This window comes from Microcaecilia unicolor, chromosome 13, assembly GCF_901765095.1.
Source record: "Microcaecilia unicolor chromosome 13, aMicUni1.1, whole genome shotgun sequence".
Classification (NCBI taxonomy): domain Eukaryota; kingdom Metazoa; phylum Chordata; class Amphibia; order Gymnophiona; family Siphonopidae; genus Microcaecilia; species Microcaecilia unicolor.
In genome coordinates this window covers 84,131,788-84,144,068 of record NC_044043.1, presented here as the reverse complement: position 1 = coordinate 84,144,068, position 12,281 = coordinate 84,131,788, and the positions used below count along the sequence as shown (strand labels likewise).

At 44.9% G+C, this 12,281-nt stretch overlaps 1 protein-coding gene across 3 annotated transcripts in view; it reads right to left on the bottom strand.

Annotated features, from left to right (window-relative positions):
* ZBTB48 (zinc finger and BTB domain containing 48) overlaps nucleotides 1-12,281 on the bottom strand; it is a 42,997-nt gene that overhangs the window by 14,414 nt on the left and 16,302 nt on the right. For all 3 annotated transcript variants that reach the window (XM_030186108.1, XM_030186110.1, XM_030186109.1), the window contains 4 exons: nucleotides 10,608-10,719; nucleotides 8,686-8,778; nucleotides 7,802-7,888; nucleotides 382-536 (listed from right to left, as the gene is read on the bottom strand). In XM_030186108.1, coding sequence (XP_030041968.1) covers nucleotides 382-536; nucleotides 7,802-7,888; nucleotides 8,686-8,778; nucleotides 10,608-10,719 — 447 coding nt within the window. The remainder of the gene's footprint in view (nucleotides 1-381; nucleotides 537-7,801; nucleotides 7,889-8,685; nucleotides 8,779-10,607; nucleotides 10,720-12,281) is intronic.

Here is a 12,281-nt window from a genome sequence, read left to right as displayed (position 1 = left end):
TGCTGCTGGATTGATTTTTTTTCTTTTATTTTTACTGGCCCAAGAATAGGGCAACTCAGCTCCTTGCTTTCAATATGTTAAATCCCAAACTCAGTTTAGCAGAGGTTGAATTTCTTACAGATGAATGGGGCTTATTTGGGTAATGAGGCAACACACATTCAGCTTTGTGCTCTGAAAGCTCCACTATGCTTGAGCCATATTCTAACCCTTGAAATTACCTCAATTAACAGGTCCCTCTAAGAGCATCTCACCTAGTCAGAATGACTAAGTAAGATTATAGTGCTGCGTATTCCTGGTTGCACTATACAAATATCATTACCAATAACAGCACCGGGAATTCATAATTGACAAATCCTGCTGCAAGCAACAGTGGACACAAACCTGTGTTTTGCTTTGATGTGCATCTGCACCCCATTCCGGCTGGATGCCCTGTGGCCACACTCTTCACACACAAACAGCTTCTCACCACGGTGCTTGAATGCCTCATGCAGACGGAGCTCAGTCCGAGAAAGGAAACACTTTTCACACGTTGAGCACTGTGAAACCATGAGCAGGTCTTTAGAATGCAAGCATGCCCTGTCTCTTACCACCCTCACACAGTTTCCCAGAGTACAAACCTATGCAAATCTACTGGATCAAAGAGGTTTGTCTCACTCTGCAATCCAGACCCTTGCAAACTGCATCCTAAAAGCCAGGGCTTACATTAGTATTTCTTCCCATGTCTGTGGAGGTGGAGGATTGTTAACCCTTTCGTGTCCAAAAATGCTTAACTTATGGCAACAAGGAACATGAAAGGGTTAACATGAACCCCGCAGGAGCACTAGATTCTCAGCGTCCCTAACAGCATCAGTTTCTGTATAAAGACTTCATGCCCATTTTGGCTTCTATTGATAATCTCCTTCCTGGTGCATTTTGGTGCCTGTGCTGCTGATTTTCACTGGTTTATGTAGGACTAGAAATAAGATAATTAACTGGGATGGAAGTTAAAAAACTAGGAATGCAAACATCTCCTTTTCGATAAACAGAAATCATGGCCTAGTGGTTAGGGTGGTGGACTTTGGTCCTGGGGAACTGAGGAACCGAGTTCGATTCCCGGCACAGGCAGCTCCTTGTACGTACATGCAGGACGTCAGACTCACAGAAGCAGAAGCCTGCACGGCCACATTGGTGATGTGCAAGGGCCAACTTCTACATGGAATGTTGCTAGTGGAATAGCAACATTTCATGTAGAATCTCAAATAGTAGCAACAGTGGAGGAGTGGCCTAGTGGTTAGGGTGGTGGACTTTGGTCCTGGGGAACTGAGTTCGATTCCCACTGCAGGCACAGGCAGCTCCTTGTGACTCTGGGCAAGTCACTTAACCCTCCATTGCCCCATGTAAGCCGCATTGAGCCTGCCATGAGTGGGAAAGCGCGGGGTACAAATGTAACAAAAAAAAAATTAAAGCTGCACAGGGTACATCTCAGTTTACTCAGGAAAATTAAAAACAGCATTGTCTTTCACTGAAGCTGTGGAACCTGGAGAGCGGGTTCACGCCCTAAGATTCAAGTTCATTTTAGAGCAGAGGTAGTTAAGAACAGCATCACATCTTTTCATAGTTACAAAGTTCAGCCTAAAAGAAAGACCTCAACCTTCTGTAAAGATGGGTCTAACAAGCTTGTCCAACCTTTTTCTATCGAGGGCCACATTTCATATTTTGTAACATTCGGAGGGGCCAAAACACACACATGCGCAGTCATGCTCTCTTTCTCAGAATCACACACTCGTGCACTCTCCGAGGACCCTCAGACTCTCTCTCATGTCCCCCCCTTCAGCAAGAACCTGAACTTTCAGCACAGCATGACTCAAGTGGCAGGGGAAGCAGGAATCCTGCTGAGCTTCTGAGGGCCAAGTAAAAGGGCCCTAGGTTAGACAAGCCTGGTCTATGCTGATTTCATGCACACTTCTAATACAGTAGTGAATGCATATTTGCTCTGGACTTTCTCCTGCTCAGGGTCAATCTGGGAGGAGGCTGGCGAGAGCACAGGAAAACCAAATTTTGTTTTTGGTGAACTGGCCCGAAATTTGGATTTGGTCTCATTTTGGTTTAGGCCGAAAATGTAGGTTCCTTTTCAGATGAAACTAGCACTGTACTGTGCAGCCCGCAGCTCCCATTTCCCTCCCCTCTCTCTGACACATGGAGCCCCAAGTCCTCCCCATACACAAAGAGCTGAGCCCCCCTCCCCAGACTACCATATCTTTGGAGGTCTACTGGCTAGACAGTGTAGAAGCGATCCCCAGTCGTTTATGCCCATGCAAGCTCAACAGACAAAATGGCTACTGGGAACTCCTGCAGCGGTTTTGCGAGACTACTGCTGGAGGGCCCGGCAGCCATTTTGAGACTGGAATCAGCAGGGGCACATGACAGTAAAACAATTTTCCATGTCAATAGATCCTCAAGGTGAAACTCAGTCTTACCTGATAATTTTCTTTCCATTAGTCCCTCCCACTATTCCAGAACCTGTGGGATAGTTATGCCCATCAACAAGCAGGTGGAGATAAAAAACAAAACAAAACTGACTATCTCTTGGCAGCCAGTCCAGCTCCTCAGTATTTATGTAGACAAGCAATAAGGAGAAACTCTGAATAAACACAACAGCCTTAAACAACTTGCTAACCTAACACTAACCAGACGAGCAAACATGTCTGAACCTCTGTCACCTCCGGACAACTTGTAGAGAACAAAAGATATGCGGAAAGCACTATACAAGGTGACAGTCATTATTTGACCTATTACCTCACACCAACTAAACATTTTAGAAAACTTGGGTGGGCCTCTGGAATAGCGGGAAGGATTAATGGAAAGAAAATTATCAGATAAGACAATTTCTCCTTCCATTACATACCTTCCCACTATTGCAAAATGTATGGGATGTTCAAAAGCAATCCCTAGAGTGGGAGGGATCCTGGCACTGCTACCCTGAGGGCTGAAGCCCCAAAACTGGTTTCCAAGTGTGCTGCAACATCCACTCTGTAGTGCTTGGCAAAGGTATGCAGCATTGACCACGTCGCAGCCTTGCAAATATTCAATGGAGACAGTAAGGTACTCTCTGGCCAGGATGTTGCCGTACGCCTCATAGAATGAGATCACATGGCCTTAGAAGCCTGCTTCCCCACAAGCAAATAAGCTGACGTGGTAGTCTCCTTCAGCCATCTGTGGACTTAGAAGCCATAAGGCCAAGCCTTCATTTACCAACAAGCACAAACAATCTGTCTGATTTATGAAACTCATTCATGACTTCCAGATATCAAATGAGGACTCTACACATATCGTCAAGCTTCAAGGAAGAATACTGAGCCTCTTCGTTCGCTCTGCGAAAGGATAGATGCTCCACAGATTGGCTGAGATGAAATGCTTATAGTACTTTTGGAAGAAAGGAAGGAACCATGTGCAGGGAGATCTCCGCCTACGAAAAGCAAAGAAAGGGATCCTGAAAAGAAAGCCTGAAGCTCCGAAACCCTACTTGCCGATGCAACAGTCAAGAACGCTATCCTAAACATAAGATCTTTCAAGGAGGCCTTCCAGAGTGGCTCAAAAGAAGACATCTGAAGAGCTCGAAGGACTAAATTAAGGTTCCACTCTGGACACAACGGATGAAAGGGAGGCTGCAAGCAGCCCGCTCCTTACAACAATCGAATGATATCCGGGTGAGCTGCAAGAGATGTCTTCTGTAGTCAGCCCCTGAAACAGGCAAAAGCTGCAACCTGAACTTTCAGAGAACCCAACGCCAATCCTTTCTGAAGACCTGCCTGAAGAAATGCTAGGATGTGCGTGATCTGAGCAGAGAAGGGAGAAAATCCACACTCAGAACACCAGCCCTTGAACGTCCTCCACACCCTTTCTTATATGCCATGGATGTAGCGCATTTCTGAGCCTGAAGCAAGGTAGCAATGACTAAATCAGAATAACCTTTTTGTCTCAACTGAGCCCTTTCAATGGCCAAGCCGTAAGACCAAAGGGGCATGGATCCTTCATGAGCAGCAGAGCTTGCTTCAGTAGGCCATGTAACTGCGGAAGAAGGAGCGGACCCAGTCCAGCTGTCGAATCAGGTCTGCATACCATGGATTCTGCGGACAATCTGGCAATATGATCCTTTTTAACATGCAGCTTACATGGGCCGAGGAGGGAAGACATATAGTAGATGAGTTTCTGGCCAAGGCTACAATAGGGCATCAATCCCTATCGAGGACAGTTCTTTCCAACAGCTTAAGAACTTGGGCCCTTTGGCATTCCATTTCGATGCCATCGTCTAGAAGCGAAGAACGTCATCGGTCCACTCTTAGTGGAAAACCCTGGCTGGATAATTCCCATTCTCCTGGGACCAAGGAGCGCCTGCTGAGAAAGTCCACTCCACATTCACAAACCCAGTGATATGAGCTACCGATAAGCAAAGATGATTTTTCTCCGCCCAGCTCATGAGGGAGGCCGCCTTCACCGTCTGCCTTGCTTGTTGATTTAAGACACTGCCATTGCATTGATGGAGAAAACTCGGACTGGGGTCCCTGCCAGAAAGGCAGCTAAGTCGCATACAGCATTCTGCACTGCCCTGAGCTCCAAGCGATTTATTGACAATTGAGACTCCCATTCCATCCAAGTGTCCTATGCCGGATGGAACTTGTAATGAGCTCCCCAACCCGACTTCCTGGCATCCGCTGTCACTACCTTCAACTGTGTTATCAGAAAGGGAGCTCTGATGATCAAATTCCTGGATGACAACCACCACTGCATACTCCGTCTGACAACCAGCGCCCAAGGAAGATGAAGGTCATACTTCTGTAACACCAGAGACCAGCGGCTGAGATTAAATTCCTCTAATGGCCGCATATAAGCCCTTGTCTATAGCACCACTTCCATCACCGCCATCATTGACCCCAGAACCTGGATGTAGTCCCAGACCCTGTGCCTGCCTTGATTGAGGAGAAGACGAATCTGTTGAACCAGCTTCGACTTCCAGAGTTCTGTTTGCGATGGAGTCTATCTGCTCTTCTCAAAATACATCATTCAACCCAATGACTGCAGATGGGCAACTTTGTCCATCGCCACCATACTGTCTGAATAGGGCAATGCACAAATAAGCCAGTTGTCAAGATATAGGTGAACTCTGATTCCCTGGTGCCACAAGGAAGGCTGTCACCACCACTGTAACCTTGGTAAATGTTCTTGGTGCCGTGGCAAGACCGAAAGCCCTGAACTGGAAGTGACTGCCCAGCACTACAAAACGTAGAAACCTCTGAATCAGTAGCCATACAGGTATATGCAAGTATGCCTCTTAGAGATTGAGGGCGGTGAGAAATTCTCGCGCTTGAACTGAGGCTATGACTGTTCTTGGTGTCTTCATGTGAAAGCAGGCCACTCAGAGGCAGCAGTTTAGACCTTTGAGATCTAAGACCGGATGAAAGGTGCTTTCCTTCTTTGGGACAATGAAGTAGACAGAGTATCTGCCTTGTCCCTGTTATGCCTAGGGAACTGGAACAATGGCTTGGAGCGCCAGCAAGGAATCTTTGGTGGCCTGAAGCTCAACCGCTTTGGTTCCCTTTCGATAACGAGACTGCAAGAAGAGAGGAGCGACCAGGCAGGAGAACTTCCAACTTGTAACTTTCTGTAAGAATATTCAGAACCTATCAGTCTGATGTGATTTTAGCATACTGCTCTTGCAACTCCTGAAGACATTCTCCCACCAGAGGAAGAGAAGAGTGGACCAGCTTTGCATCAATGTGAAGCTCTGGAGGCATTCTAGTTGACTTCCTGGCCACACAAAAGGAAGATTGGTGTGCCTGAAATCAGGACTTCTGACAATATTGCTGATTACCAGGCCAGAACTGTCTGCTGTCTCAAAATCGAGATTGAGAGCCCCCTGAAGATGGATGACCAGAGGCTTTCGGCTTATCCTCCAGCAAACGCTGTGGCGTAATTCTCCTAGTTATTTCACCATGTTACTGAGATCTTCTCCAAATAACCACTTGCCATAAAGGGGCATTTTAACTAGATGTGACTGACAATACATCCACTACCCAATGCCTCAACCAGAGTTGCCGAAGTACTGTGACAAGCCAAGACATACTGCAGGCCGTTACCCATAACATGTCATAAATAGCATCTGCCAAATAGGCCAACCTCATTTCAAGCTGGGTGATATAGTGCCCATCTTGTTGCTGACTGCTGATGCCACTTCAAAGGCTTGTTTCAACGCACCTTCTACTTTCCTATCCTGTAGGTCTATTAGGGCAATTCTCCCTTCCACTGGCAAGGTGGTCTTCTTAGTCACTGCCGTAAGCAGGGAGCCCTTCCTGGGAAGCTGCAATTTATCCATCTCCTCTGGAACTAATGGGTAGAAATAAGCCATGGCTTTTCCCACTCTCAGCCCCATGTCTGGTGAGATCCATTCTGCTGTAATCAAGTCCTCAATGTCTGGATGCATCAGGAAGGCCTTAGAAGGACTTCTAAGCCCCCTTACGATCGATGAAGATGGAACTTCTGATGCTGAAGCAGAAGGCTCCTCAATGGAAACTATCACCAGTGCCACAGAAATAAGAGTACTGAGCTCCTCCTTATGAACAACCTCAATACTTTAGGATCATCCCCTTCCTCAGGAGGGAGCGCTCTCTCCTCTAACGCCTCCTTCAATGATGGGTCCTTTGAATAGACTGAGGTCACATCAGATAAGGCGGGAGAAGCAGACACTGCTCCATCTGTCCACTCCTGGAGGTCTAATTGAGATCTCTTAGGAGGATGAGAAACTGAAGCACCTTGCAGCAACTCTGACTGTCCCTGCTTCAGTAAATAGGTCTGGTGTAAAAGAACTCCAGAGAAAATAAAGATCCCAGCGCAGCTGCTCTGTTGGGCCCTGAGACTGTAAAATGGCAGCTGTGCTCTGCATGTGATCAGCCAGAGGCTGCTCCTCATGGTGTGTTGACCCTGCATCCAATTGTGTCCTGTAGGAGAACCTGAAGACCCTGGCATATTTGAATGCTGTGCCGAATCTGAAGATGTGTTCCTGCCACCTGTTTCCTCTGCATTGCACGGGATTCCCAGCTTGCATGTACTGCAATGCCTCGGCCGGCGGCTCCCACCATGGGAACACCACTTTCCTCCTCCATGGGAGTCATCATTCACCCTGTCACCAGAACAGCACAATGTGTCCCAAGTGCTGAGTCAGGACCTCTCCCCTGCACCAAGCAGAACTTGCAGCCAAGTGGTTCAGAGTCAAACTTTATTCGAACCTACCACTGCCAGCTGCTCCCCCCAAGCTCTGTCTCCACAAGTCTTACCAAAGATGAGAAAGGCTCAGGACTGATACTCTGTCATGCTCTCCAGCAACAGCAAACATCTTTCCTTCTTCTTTCTTTTTTTTTTTTTTAAAGGTTGTTGTGCTGGAAAATGAGAGCTCCACAGGAAACAGGAGAGAGGTGAAGGGAAGGAAGTAAATTCACTGGGCACCACAAACAGGGATCTGAAGACCTCCAGATATGACTGCAGACTCAAGCCACCCACAAAGTTCAACTGGGGACCAGCTGACCAACTGGACCACGAGCAAATCAATCAGAACCAGAGGCTTAAATTCTATGTCCATCCACCTGCTGGAAATAGAAAATACTGAGGAGCAGGACTGGATGCCAAGAGAGATATGTCTCAGCTCAGTTTTCAGTTCTCTGTCTCCACCTGCTGGATGATGGACCTGGTTGATAAGACACAGCTATCTCACAGGTTCTGGAATAGAATTACTTTTTACACAATTGACAAGAGAGTTTTGTCTCATCCTTACTGCGTGAGGCTTCGGAGCTCCGTGTAATTTTATCATGTGGTTCTGGAGGTCTTTTCTCTGCATGAACTGCTGCGAACAGGAGGAGCACTGGAATAAGAGGTACACAGGCCTGTTACCATTGGACAGCTTTTCCACCTTTTTATTCAATGCAAGGCAGAATCATGGTCTTGTAGCTGACCTGTATGCTGCTGGACATGAAATAGATACAAGATTAGAAAGTACTCACAATATTGCATTTTGAAACTGGTGATTCTGGTGAGGATGGTTTTGTTAAAGCTAAGTGTTTTTTCTTTTTAAATGTTATATTGAAATATCTTTATTAAGTCATATAACCAAATTGAACAATAAACAAAATCTTAACAGTATGCAAAACAGAAAAGGTGACAAGCTTTTTTTTTAAAAACCCCTCCCCTCTCTGGCTTGAAAAAAAAAAAAAAAAAAAAGAGTCCCTTAGTGGCTGAGCATGTAAATTATCGCTGCTGCTAAGAGAAAGGCAGGCATCCAGGAAGATGGGTAGCCAGCAGGAAAGGGGGGGGGGGGGAAATCGGGGAAAATAACTCAAAATCAAGATGGGGTAAAATACATCTTACAAAGGGGTAACACAGTCTGTTCAGTTGGAAGTAAAGACAGGTCATGAGAAGGGCGCTTATTTTCTCTTTTGAAAAGGAAGTTCAGGTACCTCTTGTAGAAATACCATGAGGACTGGACCCTAAGTAATAACCATAGCATGCCAGCAGCCCTCCTAGTAAAGGAACTGGTAAGAACAGGCCAACGTAAGAGGCAAGCTTAAGTCTTTTTAGTACAGAGGGGAAGAATATTTCATTCTTTACTTACTTCTTCCTTGCAAGATTCATTTCTGTACAGTTTCACTTTCTTGTACTCACTTTGTACGGCATTTCTCCCGTGTGCAACACCGTATGCACCCTTAACTCAATCTTCTTCTTAAATTTCTCCTGACACAGTGAACAAGTAAAGACCTGCAGTGCGGTAAAGTTAAGCATTATGCAATCATATCTTTAGACAATAACCTCTCGTATGAAATTAAAAGCAGCTAGTTTCGTTAGTGTTAGACATGCTGGAGAACAGAAAGTAAATAACTCAAATATGTATGTAAATTTGGGTCACACAGGGCTTACTATAACTGTTCTGGTGAATATCAAAAGCCAGGTAGGTTTCAGAATATTCCCAATGAATGCGCACGTACTAGAGACTTGGCAAATGCAAATTTCTTTCATGCCAAGTCACTTTGAGGATCCTGAAATCTGACTAGTTGTGAGATCACCAGGACAGGTTTGGAAAGCCTAGTAATATATGGTTTTAGAGCTCTCTTCTTCTCTGGCCATCTCTCTGACCTCATGTGCAGCTTTCTTTAAATTACTCACCTTAATTTCTAACTCCTCTTACTCTCTTACCTGTCTATATGTTCCATCTTTGCTTATTCCCTACGCTGTCTATTAAAATGTTCTATTATGTATTGTGTTGACATCCTGAAGGAAAGGATCCTCAGGAGCTTAACCGAGATTGGATAGCAGAGCTGGTAGTGGGAGGCGGGGCTGGAGGTTGGGAGGCGGGGATAGTGCGGGGCAGACTTATACGGTCTGTGCCAGAGCCAGTGGTGGGAGGCGGGACTGGAGGTTGGGAGGCAGGGATAGCGCTGGGCAGACTTATACGGTCTGTGCCAGAGCCGGTGGTGGCAGGCGGGGATAGTGCTGGGCAGACTTATACGGTCTATGCCAGAGCCGGTGGTTGGGAGGCGGGGCTAGTGCTGGGCAGACTTATACGGTCTGTGCTTTGAAGAGCACAGGTACAAATCAAAGTAGGGTATACACAAAAGTAGCACACATGAGTTGTCTTGTTGGGCAGACTGGATGGACCGTGCAGGTCTTTTTCTGCCGTCATCTACTATGTTACTATGTTACTATGACATTGTAAGTAGTATATTATGCCATAATTGTCTATTGCTCATGTTTGATTTATTCTTATCGTACACCGCCTTGAGTGAATTCCTTCAAAAAGGCGGTAAATAAAATATGCCTGCAGGTACTCTTACATATAAGCTCTGGTCTTCTACTGACACAACAGGACTACAAATCCCAAAGTGCACTGGGCTGAAGTTCTCACACTGAAAGCTAGCCCTGCAGGTATGTAGCATTAAACTTGGGGAATAAATAATTCATGTATGCAATTATGTCTGCATGCCACTTATTAGTACTGCATGCCCTTAGGAGCATAAACCCACTTATTTTAAAAGATATTTTTGTTTCACAATAATGAATAGCAGGTGCCATGAATTCCACTCCTTCCACATATATGACCAACTGTTAGTCACTAGGAGAATCCAGGGACCTGACTGGGGGACCGCTCCTGGAAGAAAAGGACTATTCAAAATGGTTCACTACGCTATGACAAAACAAAACAAAAAAGTTTATTCATCCATAGTTGGTAGAACCTCAATCCAATAGACAGAAAAAGACACACTTCACTCCAACTACAGATGAATAAACTTTATGATTATCATTTTTGGACTGTTTATGCTTATTTACAGTCTTGAACATTTATACTTTGGTGACTTCCACTTTTGTTTTTTCACGTTTTGTGGGAGATCTTGGTGTTCCTCTTTTTTTGTCACTATGCTGTGACACTTTCCATCTGGCAGAGAAGGACCGGGGGGGGGGGGGGGGGGGGGGTGGAGAGGTACAGAAGGGCATCTCAACACAGTCCATTTGAAAGTTGGCTACCTCACAGTTTGTTCTCATTTCCAGAAGTCAACTAATTTGCCTAGGAATGTGCTTTTTAATATAAATACCTGTTCTGATCTACTCAAACAGTTTCTGGCTTCGTGTTCCAGGAGGTTGTCCTTTCTGAAGTAACATTTCCCACATTTGGAACATCTGAAGGGTTTCTCTCCAGTGTGCTTCCTGAAATTGACAACAAAATAGTGTTCAATTGAGCAAGAGTTTCCAGGCCAGCACAATCCACACAAGGCATTCAAACTCTTGAAATGTGTGTGGTCACTAGGCAGAGTTACTAGTGTACAAGAATTATTCCAGGCCTGTATATCAAAAGTATGATTTCAGAAACACTGACAAGCAAGCACTCAAGTCAGAAGCTACATCTCATGTGGTCATCCCAGAATAGGGAAATTCAAATATCTAAATAATTTCACAATTGTCATTCTACATTATTTATTTATTGCATTTGTATCCCACATTTTCCCACCTATTTGCGGGTTCAGTGTGGCTTACAATACATTGAGAATGGTGGAAATACAATTTGTTACAACTTGGTTATGGATTACATTGTGAGGAGTTAAGCGAAAACAAAGTCAAAATATTGTTAAGGGAATAGAACAATGGAGAAGAACAATGGAAAGAAATAACGGGAAACTGATAAACTACCATTTATCATTCTACTTTTTAGCAGGTTATGTGGGGTCTGAGAAGATCAAACAAAAAAAAAACCCTCTGCTTTCTAAAGTAGATCAGTTTAATAAAAGAGAAGAATAAGGGCACTTAGAATATTTAACAGTGAACATTCACGTGATCATAACCATCTGCAAACTGGTGCATGCTTGTTGCTTCTGCGATTTGAAGTTCAGAGTTCTACTAGCCATACGCTTGTACTAGAGAAAAAAAAAAATCAATCTTAGTAGGTTGCGATATCTTTTAAAGGACTAATGTACAAAAAGTGGGAGAGCGACCAAGGATGCCAGAAACTGGAGGATGTTCTTTAATAAAGAATTTTATTGAAGGTTTGAAGACTCGACACAACGTCGTGTTTCGGCCGTCAGGCCTGCATCAGGAGTCTGCTGTGCAGAATACTGCAGAGCAATGATGATGGAAGTCCTTTGGAGATCTTACAGCAGTCTCTTGCACGGAGTGTTACTGAATAACAATGAGGATGGTTCTTCAGAAGTAACGTGGTAGTCTTTAAAAGACTTTTGGAAAAGTCCGTCAAAAATCGCTGCACGCACTGCTAGTAATTCTTTTTCACCTGAATTACTAGCAGTGCGTGCAGCGATTTTGACTGACTTTTCCAAAACAGTCTTTTAAAGACTACCACGTTACTTCTGAAGATCCATCCTCATTGTTATTCAGTAACACTCCGTGCAAGAGACTGCTGTAAGATCTCCAAAGGACTTCCATCATCATTGCTCTGCAGTATTCTGCACAGCAGACTCCTGATGTAGGCCTGACGGCCGAAACACGACGTTGTGTCGAGTCTTCAAACCTTCAATAAAATTCTTTATTAAAGAACATCCTCCAGTTTCTGGCATCCTTGGTTGCTCTTCCACTTTTTGTACATTACTGTTTTTACTGTGGGGTGTTTGAGTTCTCCGCTTGCTGGCGGATCTTCTCTCATCTTTTAAAGGACTACCATAACAGAAAACAAAGTCAAAGAACTCCCACAACCTCCCAGGCCTCCTGAGGAGCTAACGTCAAAAAGAAACCTCTTCAGGTCACAGATTACAGCATCTCTA